Source organism: Petaurus breviceps, unplaced genomic scaffold (genome assembly GCF_028583685.1).
Source record: "Petaurus breviceps papuanus isolate PSGF00001 unplaced genomic scaffold, PetGlider_PUasm1.0 181, whole genome shotgun sequence".
Taxonomy (NCBI): Eukaryota; Metazoa; Chordata; class Mammalia; order Diprotodontia; family Petauridae; genus Petaurus; species Petaurus breviceps.
Genome location: NW_027185784.1, coordinates 23073613 through 23089312, shown reverse-complemented (window position 1 = coordinate 23089312; position 15700 = coordinate 23073613). Strand labels below are relative to the sequence as shown.

General features: G+C 36.5%; 1 protein-coding gene across 2 annotated transcripts in view; it reads right to left on the bottom strand.

Annotated features, from left to right (window-relative positions):
• The window catches only part of IFT56 (intraflagellar transport 56), a 71381-nt gene that overhangs the window by 32099 nt on the left and 23582 nt on the right, over window positions 1-15700 (bottom strand). For both annotated transcript variants that reach the window (XM_069087326.1, XM_069087325.1), the window contains exons 7-9: window positions 15135-15306; window positions 8993-9067; window positions 6124-6226 (exon numbers count right to left, since the gene is read on the bottom strand). In XM_069087326.1, the coding sequence (XP_068943427.1) occupies window positions 6124-6226; window positions 8993-9067; window positions 15135-15306 (350 nt within the window). The remainder of the gene's footprint in view (window positions 1-6123; window positions 6227-8992; window positions 9068-15134; window positions 15307-15700) is intronic.

Genomic DNA, 15700 nt, shown 5'->3' with positions numbered 1-15700 from the left:
AATACATGCTTTCATCTGACTTCTCATACATTACCATCAAGACTGTTAATTATTTTTTAAGAATGATACAATGTCTATCCAAAAGAATAAGCTATGCCTCATGATCAGCCAATCAATAACCAAAACTTTTCTTTTCTTTTGATAGCATTGTAATTGAGCCTCACTACTTCTAAGTATTCAACATGTTCTAGTGATAGGTCTTAGTCTAGTGGATCTCTTGTACCGTAGTGCATATTAATGTATCATATAAATTTGGTATCTTCCTCAGGACCTAGAATAATCACATGACTCAGGAAAGTAAGGGTTCAATAAATATCTGTTGACTACTAAATGAATAAATGGCATATTTTCCAATTATGCATTTAATAATATATTTCTCCATTTAAAAATTCAACTTTCCAATTTCTTCCTTCTTACTGAGAAATTAGCAAGTACCAATATAAAAAACTGCTGAGTATATTAAGCCATGTTTTGGTTTTAAACAGTCATGTAGTAAAAGCGATTTCTTTTGCTAATTGAAAAGGTCTTGGGGCAGCCACGTGGTGCAGTAAGTAAGAGCACTGGCCTCGGCGTCGGGAGACCCAGGATCAGTTCCGGCCTCAGATACTTGGCACCTACACAAAAATAACTGACCATGTAACCTTGAGGAAGTTACTTAACCCCAATTGCTTTAAAAAGAAAAAGAAAAGGTCTTTCAGCTGGGAGGACTTGTATGAACTTCAGCAGTGTCAAGAGAGCAAAATCAACTCAATAATAACTTCTCTTAAGCCAGCAGGTTTTAACCTTTTTTTTTCTCATGGACCCCTCTGGCAATTTGGTGAAGTCTAACACTACTGGAGTTTATCATTCATAACTGAAAGAAATGCTAAATTTCAGTTACAGGTTAGTGGAAATAAAGCTGTATTTTTTTTTCCATCCAAGTTCACAGATACCCTGAAATTTATCCATAGACCCCAGGTTAAGAAAGTCTTTTTTTTTATTGGCTAATATGACAGAAAGGGAAAATGACAAATGTTGGAGGGGATGGGGGAAAATTGAGAAATTAAGGCACTACTGATGGAGTTGTGAACTGATCCAACCTTTTTGGAGAGCAATTTGGAACTATGCCAAAAGCATTACAAAACTGTGCATACCCTGTGATTCTAGCAATACCACTACTAGGTCTGTATCCCAAAGAGATTTTTTAAAAAGGGAAAAGGAGATATTTGCACAAAAATATTTAAAGCAGCTCTTTTTTGTGGTGGCAAAGAACTGAAAATTGAGGAGATGCCCATCAATTGGGGAATGGCTGAACAAGTTGTGATATATAATCATAATATGATACTATTGTGCAATCAGAAATGATTAGCAGGATAATTTCAAAAACACCTGGAAAGACAAAAACTGATACAAAGTGATGTGAGCAGAACTAGGAGAATACTGTGCATAGTAACAACAATATTGTATAGTGATCAACTGTGAATGATTTAGCTGTTCTGAGTCATATAATGATCCAAGACAATTTCAAAGAACTCATGATTGAAAAATGCTATCCACATCAAGAGAAAGAACTGAGGAAGTCTGAATGCAGATTGAAGCATACTATTTTCACATTCTTTATGTTTTTTTCATATTTTTAGTATGTTCGCTTTCAAAATATGAAATATAATTAATAGGGAAATATGTTTTACATGATTGCACATGTATAACCTATATCAAATTGCTTACTATCACAGGGAAATGGAAAAGTGAGGGATGGAGGGAAGACAAAAATGTTTTTATTTTTTTATATCAAATGCTTTATTAACTTCTAGTTTACATCATTCATTTCCGCAAGATTTTGAGTTCTAAATTTTCTCCCTGTTTTCCCCTACCCACCACCTCAAAATAGCGATCCCACTGGATATCCTCTCCTCCAATCTACTCTCACCCATACCTTCTCCCAAACCCCCTCCAACTTTCCAGTGGGGCACAGTGGATCTCTATGCCCCAGTGCCTGTATGTCTTGTTTCCCAGTTACATGTAAAATAATATTAATAATAGTATCTGTATATATATTTTTAAATTTGATTTTAAACTTTGAATTCCAGATTCATTCCCTTCCCCCCTTGTCACCCACCCTTACTGGGAAAATAAGCAATTCAGTATAGGTTGTACATGTGTAGCTATGCAAAACATTTCCATAGTGGATATATTGTAAAAGACTGACTATATTTCCCTCCCACCTCCCACTTGTTCTATTCTCTACTTTGATCCTGTCCCTTTTCAAAAGTGGGTACTTCCAACTTCCCTCCCTCCCACCCTACCCTCCCTTACATCATCTCCCCTCTCATCCCCTTCCCCCCTACTCTCCTGTAGGGTGAGATACACTATTTAGTATGTCATTCCCTCCCTAAGTCAAATTCAATGAGAATAAGGTTGACCCATTCCCTTTTGCCTTCCTGTTCTTCCCCTCCATTGTAACCATTTTCCCTTGCCTCTTCTATATGAGGTACTTTACCCCATTCTGTCTCTCCACATCTCCTCTCATTATATTCCTCTCTCACCTCTTAATTTCACCTTTTAAGTATCATCCCTTCCTATTAAATTGGTCCTGTGCCCTCTATCTAGGTATACCTGTACACATATATACACACATTCACATATGTATTCATATGCCCATATACCCTCCTATATAGACATATGTATGTATGTATGTGTATATATATATTATATATATACACATATCTATTCCCTTCAACTATTCTCATACTGAGAAAAGTTCCATAAGTTACAAGTATCATTTTGCCATGTAGGAATGTAAGTAGTTCAACTTTGATAAGTTCCTTATGATTTCTTTTCCCTATTTACCTTCTCATGTTTCTCTTCCTTCTTTTATCTGAATGTTAAACTTTCTATTCAACTCTGGGTTTTTCATCAAGAATGCTTCAAAGTCCTCTATTCCACTGAATGACCATATTTTCCCCTGAAACATGATACATAGTTTTGCTGCATAAGTGATTCTTTGTTTTAATCCCAGCTCCTTTGACCTCCAGAATATCATATTCCAAGACCTTTGATCCCTCAGTGTAGAAGCTGCCAGATCCTGGGTTATCCTGATTGTGTTTCCACAGTATTCAAATTGTTTCTTCCTGACTGCTTATAATATTTTCTCCTTGATCTGGAACTCCAGAACCTGGCTATAATATTCCTAGGAGTTTTCTTTTGGGGATCTATTTCAGGAGGTGATCGGTGGATTCTTTCAACCTCTATTTTGTCCTCTGGTTCTAAAACATCAGGGCAATTTTCCTTGAGAATTTCTTGAAGGATTATTTCTAGGTTCTTTTTTTGATCATGGCTTTCAGGTAGTCCAATAATTTTTAAATTATCTCTCCTGGATCTATTTTCCAGGTCATTGGTTTTCCCAATGAGATATCTCACATTGCCTTTTATTTTTTTGTTTGTTTGGATCTGTTTAATAGTATCTTGATTTCTCATAAAGTCACTAGCTTCCATTTGCTCCAGTCTAATTCTGAAGGAATGATTCTCTTCAGTGAGCTTTTGAGATTCTTTTTCCATCTGGCAAATTCGGCTTTTTAAGGCATTCTTCTCCTCATTGGCTTTTTGAGCCTCTTTTGCCATTTGAGTAAGTCTATTTTTTTTAAGGTGTTATATTCTTCAGTCATGTTGTTGACTCTCATTTCATAATTTTCTTGCACCATTCTCATTTCTCTTCCCAATTTTTCCTCCACTTCTCTTATTTGGTTTTCAAAATCCTTCTTAAGGTCCTCTATGGCCTGTAACCAGCTCATATTTTTCTTGGAAGCTTTTGGTGAAGGTGTTCTGACTTCACTGTCTTCCTCCTGTTCCATGCTTTGATCCTTTTTGTCCCCAAAATAGGAGTGCAGAGTTGGGCTGCTCTGCTTGCTTTGCTTCCCTTGTTTGCTCATGTTGCCACTCAATTACTTGACTTTTGGACTTTTTGCCACAGTAGGACTCTGCTACCAGACAGGGGAGCTTTGTCCTAAATCGTTGGGGTTTTTTCAGCTGCTGGAGCTATCAGTTGGGTGTCCTCTCTGTGGCAAGCTGGTCATACACCCCAGGACCTCCACTCTAGACTGCAATCCAGATCTAAGCAGGTTAAGGCAAGAGAAATTACCCCTCAGACTTGTTTCTTGGTCCCCTACAATCTGCAGGCCAGGAGCTGAAGCTGCCACATGGTGGCGGCTACATAGCTGCCGTGCCTCAGTGGCTTCTCCCTCCAGGGGATAAAGGCCGGACCGCACTCCCAAACTACTGGATCCCAAAGTCCACACTGCACTGACCTCTCACTTTTTCCTTAGCATCCATGGGTTGATAATTCTGGAAACAGCCACAGCTGCTTGTGATCTGAAGTCCTTCCAGCCAGCAGCTGGTTGTGGCCACCCTGAGGCTAAAACCTCAGGCTCTCTTGGGGCTGGGTTCTGCTCCCAGAGCACTGTGCTGGCCCCTTCCTGCTGGCCTGCCGGACTGTCCTCATCAGGAGGTTAGCTTCTCTGTGTCATTTTGTGGGTTCTGTAGCTCCAAAGTTTGTTCAGAGTCACCTTTTACATGGATTGGAGGCGGTGAAAGTGGGAGTCTAAAGGAAGTTCGGTTTCTACTCTACCATCTTGACTCCGCCCCCCAGGAAGTAAAAATTTTTTAAAATAAATGTTAAAAGATTTTTTACATGTAATTGGGGGAAAATATTAAAAAAGAACCCCCATTTTATAGTGTCACTTGGGGCACTGAGAGGTGAGTGACTTCCTAGGATAATTCATGCTGGAGGTAGGGCATGCTGCCTACAACCATACACTATTAATAAATTCTAACTAATAATTAAAAATTTAAAAAAATCTTTAAATGGAAAAAAGAAATAATATAATTTGTTCCAATCATGTAGAAAAGAAACATTTGAATCAAGCTAATGGAAGAAATTTTTGGAGACAAATTCAATAAATAGAATTACAGAAAGACAAAGGATTCTGATTCACAAAAACTAATGTCTCTAAAATTAAAGGAAACATATTACAAAGGAAAACAAAAGGTTTAACATCCAGAATATATTTTTTAAAAGTAATACACACTGATAAAACTAATGGACACTCCTCATGGAGCAATGATAAAAGGAAATGAACAATTTTTTAAAAAGAATTATAGATAATAATAATGTGAAATGTTGCTCAAATTGCCTACCTAAATAATAGCCAGAAATCTACAATTTTTTTTTTTTGCTTTTTGGAGGGCAATTGGGGTTAAGTGACTTGCCCATGGTCACCAGAAATCTACAAATTAAGACAACCTTAAGATATTATCTTTACAATACTCTCAATAAATTTATAAAATGAGAACAATAACAAAAATTCCATGTTGGTAGGGTTATATGGAAACAGGTATCCTATAACATAGGTGGGAATATAAACTGGTGAAAACTTTCTGTAACTCATTATGGCAACATACAAGAACAACAAAACTGATGATTCTGGGATCCAATAAGTCTTTTCCTGGAACTTTATTCTAAAGATGTCAATAAACATTGACTATACAAACGTGAATTTGCTATCATGAATGACAGTTAAATTTGCTAGCCACTGGTATATCTCCCATGAATGGACAGGTGTATGCATAGCTAGGACCCTATCAGGGCTATAGATTAGGAGTTCCCAGGATACTCTCTTATTTGTATTTAGAGGAGAAAAGAGAGATGGGAGAGGAAGTAGAAAAAAAGGGGAAAGGGTAATAAAGAGAAAAAAGAAGGAAAAGAAAGAAAAAAGAACAATAAAGGTGGGCAGAGAGAGAACAACAAATGGAAGGGCATAGCAATATCCACCTAGGTTTTAAAGTATGCTCAACTCCCACTTCAAAGAAGTAAGACCCAGTCAAAACATAGAAATTCAAGTTACAAAGCTATCAAGTCTTAAGGGCTTGCTATTTCAAGAACTAAGTTGGAAAAAATGCAATAGATTTGTTACTTCAAATGAACAGTTCATCATAAAAGTCATATAGAAATAACCACAAGCAAGTAAGTAAAACAGGATGTTAGGGATGGCTTTAAAAACTTGGGACATAGTTCATTATGGGATCAGAAATTAAATAGTCTGAAAGTCCTCTCAAGTTCAATCAAGATTAAGACCCTTATTTCCTTACCCTGACGAAGATAGTAAATCACTAAGTTTAGTCTAGCTTCAGGAATAACATCAACCAGGGGAGGCAAAACCTGCAAAGCCCCTTCACCTCCTCGGAAAACAACCTACAGAAAAAGAAATCATATGTTATGCTGGCAGCAATTATGGGCATGGAGAGAGAGAATGCTGGGGTAGCTAGACTGGAGGAAAAGCTTCTACATATTTCTGGACAAAAGCTATCTAAAAGAACTTCAGAATACTTGGATTTATGGGGAAGTAGTTTATCAATTATTTCAAATGATTATTATTTAGCTTTTATCACTTTTTCTTTTTTTTGGTCAACTTTTTGCCCTGTCAAAATTAAATGTTTCAAGGGCAGCTAGGTGGTGCAGTGAGTAAGAATGCTGGCCCCGGAGTTGGGAGGACCTGGGATTGGTTCCAGCCTCAGATAATTAACACCCACATAAAAAAAATGGCCGTGTAACCTTGGGCAAGTTACTTAACCCCAATTGTTAAAAAAAAAAAAAAAGAAATAGAATAAAGTCAAGACCCCCTAGAGCAACTTCTTTCTTATAATTACATCTAGTCCTTCCTACTACCTAACAAGTTCAGAAAATTATCATCCTCATATCTGATCATAATTGGAAATGGCTTGAAGTAGATGGTCAAATAGTAAGGCCCTTTATTACCCATGGCCTAGACTCACACCTGTCTAAGAATTGGAAATGTAAAATATATGGAAAATTGTAAAGCCCTCGGAAGGAGTGTGGTATTTTGGGGGGTAAATAAAAACGTGGGGATGGGAAAAGAACAATTAAATAAAAAAAATTTCTTACATATCTAAAGTTACTTTGGTAATTCAGGAACAGAAAGAATATATCACAAACTTGATTTGATCATAGAATTAACATGTTTGGTTTGGAAAAGCCTGTTAGGCAAATGAGGAAATTTAGGTTCTGGTACCAAACTATGTTACCACACCTTTTTAACCTTTTTAACCTGAGCTAGAAAACTTTAAAACAGGTCTACACAACATACAGCCCACAGGCTGCTTGCAGCCCACTAAAGGATTTTGGGCAGCCTGTGAAAAACACAGGGTTGCCACTGCACACTGTCCTGCTTGTTATGTGACCTACAGCAACCACCCATTGGCAGTCTGTCTCTAACCTATCCGTGACCTGAAGTTCAGCCTATTTTAATTTTGGCTCCTACCTATTGCCAACTTGTGCAGGACTGCTTTAAAGGATGCTGCCCTGGATGATCTCGAGGTTGAATTGTAACATCTTTAGGAGAAAAAATGAATGGCAATCCTACTATATTCTAAGATTTTGGTTTATAAAATCAATATGTGTATCTTTTGGAATGGGGTTGTCAGTAAATAATTTACTGAAAGAATTTACGTTCAAAATATCCTGTATGTTGGTTGGTTTCTGTTTAAATGAACTTAAAACTTTTTCTTACACTCTTATTCATATGTTTGAATTGCTGAATGTACCAAGTAATTCTCAGTATTAATTAAAATAAAATTTATATTTAGAATGTAGTTTGTTCAGAAAAAAATTATAAATTTACTAGTTGAGTTTACTTTAAAAAGTTTTAAATTCATTTCAAATGAATGTACAAGCTGCTAGACTTTAAGTAATCCAGCATTTCTTAGTTTTTGCCACTTTTTGAAAAGCTGTTAAAAACTGTGATAAGAAAAAATATAATTGTACTAAAACAGTAGTTGTCAATAAAAATTATATCTATGGAAATATATCTTCTGGACTTCTGATAATGTCCTCCGCAGTGTTGATATGAAAATTCTTGCAGCCTTCTCACTGCTTCTTAGGCTACAAACTTTGTGAGTGCTCTATCTCCCAGATCAAACCAATCACAATGTAAATTTTGTTGTAATGTTTCTTGTATCTGTCCCTTTCTCTCTATTTATACTGCCACAACACTAGTTTGAGCCTTTGCCTCACTATTGCTAGAGCTTCCTAATTGGATTTCCTGCTTTCAGACTCACATGCAACCAATTTATGTCATACACTATTAGATTAACCTTCTTGAATAAACATCCTATCATGACCTAGTTAAGAATCTATAAAGGCCCTCTCCTATAGGAGTGATGTAAACTCCATACCTTGTTATTTAAAAAGGGCATACCATAATGTGATCCCAATTTATTATACAATTATTTTCCTCACTCCTCCTAAATGTAAGCTTTTAGTCCTAATAAACCAAATATGCTTACTGTCCTCCATAAAGATAATTCTTAATCTTTGCTCTGTCCCTCTGATTATGCCATTTCCTTTCTTGGAATTGGAAATTCCAAATCATAATTTCCAAATTTCTTGGAAAGGAAAATTTCCTTTCTTCATTCCTCTCCCACCTTTCAAATTCTACCTTTATGATGAAGCCTTCTTTAATTATTCAAGTCTACACTGATCTCTCTATATTTAGCATCTGCTACTATTCTTACTTGAATTCTTTCATTATTTTCTGTATATGCATAATCACTACAAGACTGTAAGATTCCTAAGGTAAACTATATATTAATACTTCTTTTGTATTTCCCCTCTGCAGAGCAAATCATTCAATGAGAATTTATTAGTTTCTTGGCTTGTAGTAGAACGCTATTTGCTTGTGAAATTTCCAGCACAGATTTATGTGTGTAGATGTGTACTCTTCCTTGACAGAATATAAGCTCCTTGAGATGAGAGGTTGCTTTAATGTTGTCTTTGTACTGAAAGTGCCTGGCATTATGCTGGGCACATAACAGGTGCTTAATAAGTTCTTAATGACTGAGGGAAAAAAAAAGAAATTTCTTGCTCACATCCTTTTATAGAGCAGAATGTACTACAGTAGGATAGAAGCCAATTCATTCAAAACTAGAACCCATTATTTACCAGATTGTGCTTGATAAGTTCCTTAGCAAACTCAAAGGAAGAAGAGGCATTGTCCATCAGGTTCTTGAGTTCTGCCTAAAATTCAAAAAAGACAATGAAGAAAAGCATAAAAATATGCAACTAGTGCTTTATTTCCTCATCATCTTATTATATCCTTATAATTCTTCACAAAGTGCTTTCATGTATATTATTTATGTGTGTATGTATATATGCATGTCATGTATGTATGTGTACATACTGCAACCTTGAAAAGTAAATAGAGATGTTCTAGTCCCCATTTTACAAATGAGAAAACTGAGGTTTTAGTTATTTTTTTTTGTTTAGTAAGTGGTGAAACTAGGTATGATTATTATTTCTTAATTTAATTACAGATCTGGACCTGTCCATTAATGTAGTCCAAAATCTCTAACATTTCCTCAACCATTCATTATTCTTTTGTCTATCAGTTCCCTTCTGTCTCTATCCTCATTAACCAACCTGGATCCTCGCAGTCGGCTCTATCAACAATGTATCCTAGAATCATTTGCTTGATCGTTTGTCTTATCTGCTTATCCCCAACCCTTGGGAACTTCTACTGTCTTCTTAATTTTACCTAGTAAATACAGGTATTTCCTATAATGCTACTCCCAAATCCTCTTCAACACCTCTACTGTCTCTGTTTACCTCATTTACTTCCACTGATCCATGTATTCTCTCCTCACCTGTTTCAGAGAAGTATTCTTCCTTCTTACGAAAGCTAACCTTTACACCTATTGCGTTGCTACCATCCCTTCTGAAAATGGTCTACCAAAGTCTGGCCTCTAACTGGAACTTCATTCTCACATTCATTTCAATGCCAAACTTCTTGAAAGAGTAATCTTCTTGAAAGAGTAATCTATCTTTAGGCCTCCACTTTCTCACCACTTGTTCCTTAATATCTTATGATCCGGCTTCTCCCCCTACAACTCTACTGAAACTACGTGAAGTTGACCAATGAACTCCTAATCATAAAATCCAATGGCTTAAAAAAAGTTGCAAAATCACCTGTGAAGACTTTTTATTTGATCACTTAAAAAATTATTAATTTTAATACTCTTTTCTTTTTAAATTTTGAGTTTCAAATTCTTTCCCTCCTTGTGATCCCTCCCCCACCCACTAAGAAAACAAGCAAAATTATATCAATTATATGTAAAATCATGCAAAACACATTTTCATATTAGCCATATCTCAAAAAAGAAAGTGAGAAAATTATATTTGAATTTGCACTAAGAATTTATCAGTTCTTTCTCTGGAAATGGACAGCATTTCTTCATCATGAGTCATTTGAAATTGTTTTAGATCACTGTATTGCTCAGAGTAGCCTAATCTTTCACAGTTATCATTAAAACATTGCTAATTAATGTATAATGATTTTCCAGTTCTTCTTACTTCACTTTGCATCAGTTCATATAGATCTTCACCCCTCATCATTTCTTGTGGCACAATGACACTCCATCATAATGGCATGACACAACTTGTTCAGCTATTCCCCAATAGATGGACAACCCCTCTAGGAGTGGTATTGGTAAGTCAAAAGGTATGCATGGTTTCATAACTCGTTGGACATGGTTCCAAGTTGTTCTCCAGAATGGCTGGACCACTCCACAAGTCCACCAATAGTTTATCAGTATACCTATTTTTCTTCATCCCCTCATCACCTCATCCCCCTTGTCATTTCTGACTGATGTGAGGTGGAACCTTAGAGTTGTTTTAATTTGCCTTTCTTTAATCAATAGTGATTTAGAGCATTTGTTCATATGACTATAAATACCTTTGATTTCTTCTTGTGAAAACTGCCTGAAATACTCTGACCATTTATCATTTGGGGAATGGCTTTTATCTTTATAAATCTGACTCAGTTCCCTATATATTTGAGAAATGAGGCCTTTATCAATGTCCAATAAAATTTTTTTATAACTCCATTATCTATGGTACCTTTGAGCAAAATGTAGTTTCCCTGATTATCTCTTTTAATTCGGTTTATTTTTGCTTTGTCTAAGATCATGATTGCTACCTCTGCTTTTTTAAACTTCAGCTCTAGTCCTTTATTTTAACTGTGTCTCTTTCTGTTTCAAGTGTGTCTTTTGTAAAGAACATGTTATTTCTAATTCATTCTACTATTTGTTTCAATTTTATGGGTGAGTTCATCCCATTCATAAGTTACAATTACTATGTATATCCCATCATCCAATTTTCTTCTGTTTACCCTTTTATCTCTCTTTTTGGCCCATCCCCCCCAAAGTCTGTTTTGCTTCTGACCACTGCCTCCCTTAATCCACTCCCTTTTATCACTCTCTTTCCCATATCTTTAATCTCCTTCCCCTCTAAATTCCCTTTTGGGTAAGATAAATTTATATACCCAACTTACCTTTTATATATATTCTTCTGTCTTCAAACCAATTCTGATAAGAGTGAGGTTCAAGCTTCCCACTACACAAGATCTTCCTTACCCACCTTCTATATGACAAAAATTTCTCCATTCTACCTCTTCTCCCAGTACATCTCTCTTTCTCACCCCTTCATTTTTGGGGGAGATTTTTTGGAAATCATCCCAACATAATCAACTCACACTCATGCCCTTTGTCTACATAGACTACTTCTAACTATCCTAATAATAATAAAGTTCTTAGAGGAGTTATATGTATCATCTTCCCATGTAGGAATATAAAGAGTTTAATCTTATTGTGTCACTTATTATCACTCTTTCATATTTACCTTTTAATCCTTTTCTCTAGTCTTATATTTGAAAGTCAAATTTTCTATTCAGTTCAGATTGTTTCATCAAGAACACCTGAAAATCCTCTATTTCATTGAATATTCATTTTTTCCCCTAAAGGATTATACTGAGTTTTACTGGGTTGATTATTCTTGGTTTTAATCTTAGCTCCTTTGCCTTCTGGAATATCATATTCTAAGCCCTCCATTCCTTTAATGTGGAAAGCACTAAATCTTGTGTGAGTCTATCTGTGGCTTCATGATGTTTTAATTATTTCCTTCTGGCTGCTTGTAGTTCTTTTTCCTTGACTTGGAATTTGACTATGATACTCATGAGAGTTTTCATTCTAGGATCGCTTTCAGAAGGTTATCAGTGGATTCTGTCAATTTCTATTTTACCCTCTGGGTCTAAGATATCAGGGTTGATAATTTGTTGAAATATTGTTTTTTTATTATGACTTTCAGGTAGTCTGATAACTTTTTTTATTGATAAAGAGTATTTTATTTTTTCCAATCACCAGTCTAATAATTCTTAAATTATTTCCTCTCTTTCTTCCAAGTTGTTTTTCTGATGAGATAGTTTACATTTTCTTCCATTTTTCATTCTTTGGATTTTGTTTTATTATTTCTTGAAAGCCCAAGGAGTCATTAGCTTCCACTTGCCCAGTTCTAACTTTTAAGAAATTATTTTATTTGGTGAGTTTTTGTATCTCTTTTTCCATTTGGCCAACTTTGCTTTTTAAAAAGTTATTTTCTTCAGCATTTTTTGTGCCTCTTTTACAAAGCTGTTAATTTTCTTTCCATAATTTTCTTGCATCACTCTCATTTCTTTCCCCAGTTTTTCCTCTGCCACTCTGTTCTTTAATACTTCCAGGAATTTTTTTTCTTTTTTCTTTTTGGAGCAGGGAAGGCAGGATATTTGGGGTTAAGTGACTTGCCTAAGGTCACATGGTTGGTAAGTATTAAGTGTTTGAGGCCGAATTTGAACTCAGGTCCTCATGACTCCAGGGCTTGTGCTTTATTCACTGTGCCACCTAGCTACCCCCACTTCCAGGAATTCTTGCTGGACTTGGGCCCAATGAGCATTTTTTCTTTGATGCTTTGTTTATGGTTGTTTTCACATGTTATCTTCTGAGTTTATGTCTTGGTCTTCCCTGCCACTGTAGTAGCTTTTTATGATCAAATTCTTTTTGTTGTTGTTTGCTCATTTTTCCAGTCTATTTCTTGACTTTGAACTTTATGTTAAAGTTGGGTTTTGCTCATGTAGGGGTGTGAAGGCACTGTCCCAAGTTTCATGCTTTTTCATGCTGCTGTTTTCAGAGCTAGTTCTGGAGTATCTAGAAGATTTTTGGTTCTTCTAAGGTGGTGTGATCCAGGAAGAGTTGTGGTCACTGCTTCCTGGACTACAGTCTGGAAGGGCCCCTTCTTCCCTGCAGTGTTTGGGCTCTTCCTGGAACCTAGAACTGTGAACAGGTACTCTGCTCTCCTGCAGCCACAAGTATTAGTGCTCCTCATTACCTTCAACTGTGACCAGGGCCCCTGTTCCCTTGAGACTGATCACAAGCACTTCTCTCCACCATGGAACTACCACCTAGAATTGTATATGGGCAAAACAATTGCCAATCAGTGCCAGCTACACCCTGTGCTAACAAAGGGTCCTACCTGTATTATCTTTCTGAACAATTGTCCAACTCCCTTACTGTCTCTAGACTGAGAGCTCTCGAAGTTGCTGCTGTTTGCTGGGGCTATCAGAGCCACCTCCAAGGTCCACTGCTGATGCTTCTGCCATACTTTGGGCCAGCTCCCATCCTAGGGTTACACACCTCTCCTGCCAATCTCTTAAGTTGTCTTAGGGTCGAAAAATATCTCACTGATCTTTTGTTGGCTTTGCTGCTCCAAAATTTTATTTTGATTAATTTATGAATGTGAAGTTATTTTAAAGTTCATTTGAGGGGAATGTTTGGTAGATTTTTGGTTTCCTGACTGTACTCTGCCTCTACAATAATCTTTTTTCAATCCTCATCGCTCTTGACTTCACTAACCATTTACTGCTTGAAATTCTTCACCCTCAGCTTCACTGTGTTCTGGTTTTTCTTATATTCCTCTATTTCTATAATACCTTCTCCAAGGTGAAATAGGTAAAGGGAAAACAATTAAAATCTGACTATCTTAAGGGTGCCTCACACTCACAATGCATTTGTACCTTATAAAGGATGCAGGCCCTTTCAAAATCTAGTGGATCAGTTTAGACCTTGTAGACCATATAAAATTTTGTTCAGCTCACTCATACCTGGTAAAGAACATGAGTCCTTGAGTAGTCATTTTCATATGAAAATGCAAGAAAAAAAAATTACACAACTAGCAGAAAACATTGGTTCCCATGGCATAGATTTTTTCCTCTGTATATTTTCTCAATTACTAACATGGACCATTAGGAAAGCCTAAGACGTTTTTTTTGTTGTTGTTGTTGTTGCTTGTTTTTTAACTGAAGAACTCTGAGCCCCAGAGATGTCTGGAGATTACCGGGGGAAAAGCCACTGCTCGATTGTGACCTAAAATACAGAGATACAGATTTGGAAAATGTACTGGATAGTCACCACAAATTAGGATGAATGATTTCTTTCCTTTTACAGGAAGAGTTGTCCTAACAAGAGACTAAAGCCTAAAGGTTGACCTGCTCTCCCACCTGCTACCTTTGAGGTGGCAGGCCCCAGAAGTGAGTCACTAAGGGAGCTAAAGTGGGGGAGCATATGCTAGTACTAAGGTAAAGGTCCCTGATCCTTCTGAAACAGCACCACAATACTTCAGCTGAGGATTGCAGCTAAGACTAAACAGAGAGGTGGTAGAGACTACAGCCACCCAGGGAGGTCAGTCTGAGAGAGCCAGGCAGGCATCAGACTAGCCACTGAGCCTCTCTTCACCTCAGGTCCCTGATGTGTAAAATGGGAACAGTAAGACTTGCAATGCCTAAACTTTCAAGTGCTCAATAACTGTGAGTAGCTGTTGTTGTTAAACCTTTGAAGGCAGATACTGTGACTCTTTTATTTTTATATTCTCAAGCACCTAGCACCATGCCTTGCTTAATAAGTGTTTGTTAAATGGAATCTAAAAATATAGCCTGCTATACAAATGCAAGGTATTATTATTTGTCTTGAAAAAAAACACTCAAATACATTTTAACCACCCACAGCCTGCTAAACATGTAAAAATACATAAATGCAAATTCCCTTCAGGAAATGTGACACACAGACACATTACTACATTTTGGTATAATATAACTATGCTAATGACAAAATTACATGTCACTAATCATGAACATGTCCTTTATAAAGAGGTTCTTAAACAACTGGGAAATGTTTGCAGAGTATTTTCAATAACAATGAAGTTAAAAGCAAATTTCCAGAAATACCTCAGCTGCTTTGCCGTTGTAAAGACGGAAATGGTTACAGGCCTTGAGGTTGAGAGCAATGGTGCTATCAGGAATTTGCTGAAGGTAAACAGCCAGCACTTCTTGAGATACATCATAATAATCCAATTTATAGTAACAAAGAGCCACATAAACATTGAGAGCAAGATATTCCCTGAGAAATAAGAGAGGTAAGAGCATGCATATAACATTCTACTACTGCACAGAAGTAAGGTTAGAGCATCAGGATCATTTTTATGGCCTTTTGGAATAAAACCAAGGCAGCAAAATAGAGCAGAGAGAGGGCTGACCGACCTTCAAGTCAGGAAGATCTAGGTTCAAGTGCTGCCTCTAAAACATACTACTAGCTGTGTGATCATTTAACTTCTCAGTGCACTAGGCAATTATAAAGATTCTATAATTTACAAACATAGTACTGAACTCCACACCAGAATCCTACATAATTATTCAATCATAAGTTCAGATAAAAAAATTTAAAGGGATTACCTCAGCAAATTTAAGTCAAAAGGCAATTTATGCATCTTTCATGAGTGGAAGGAGGCATAATA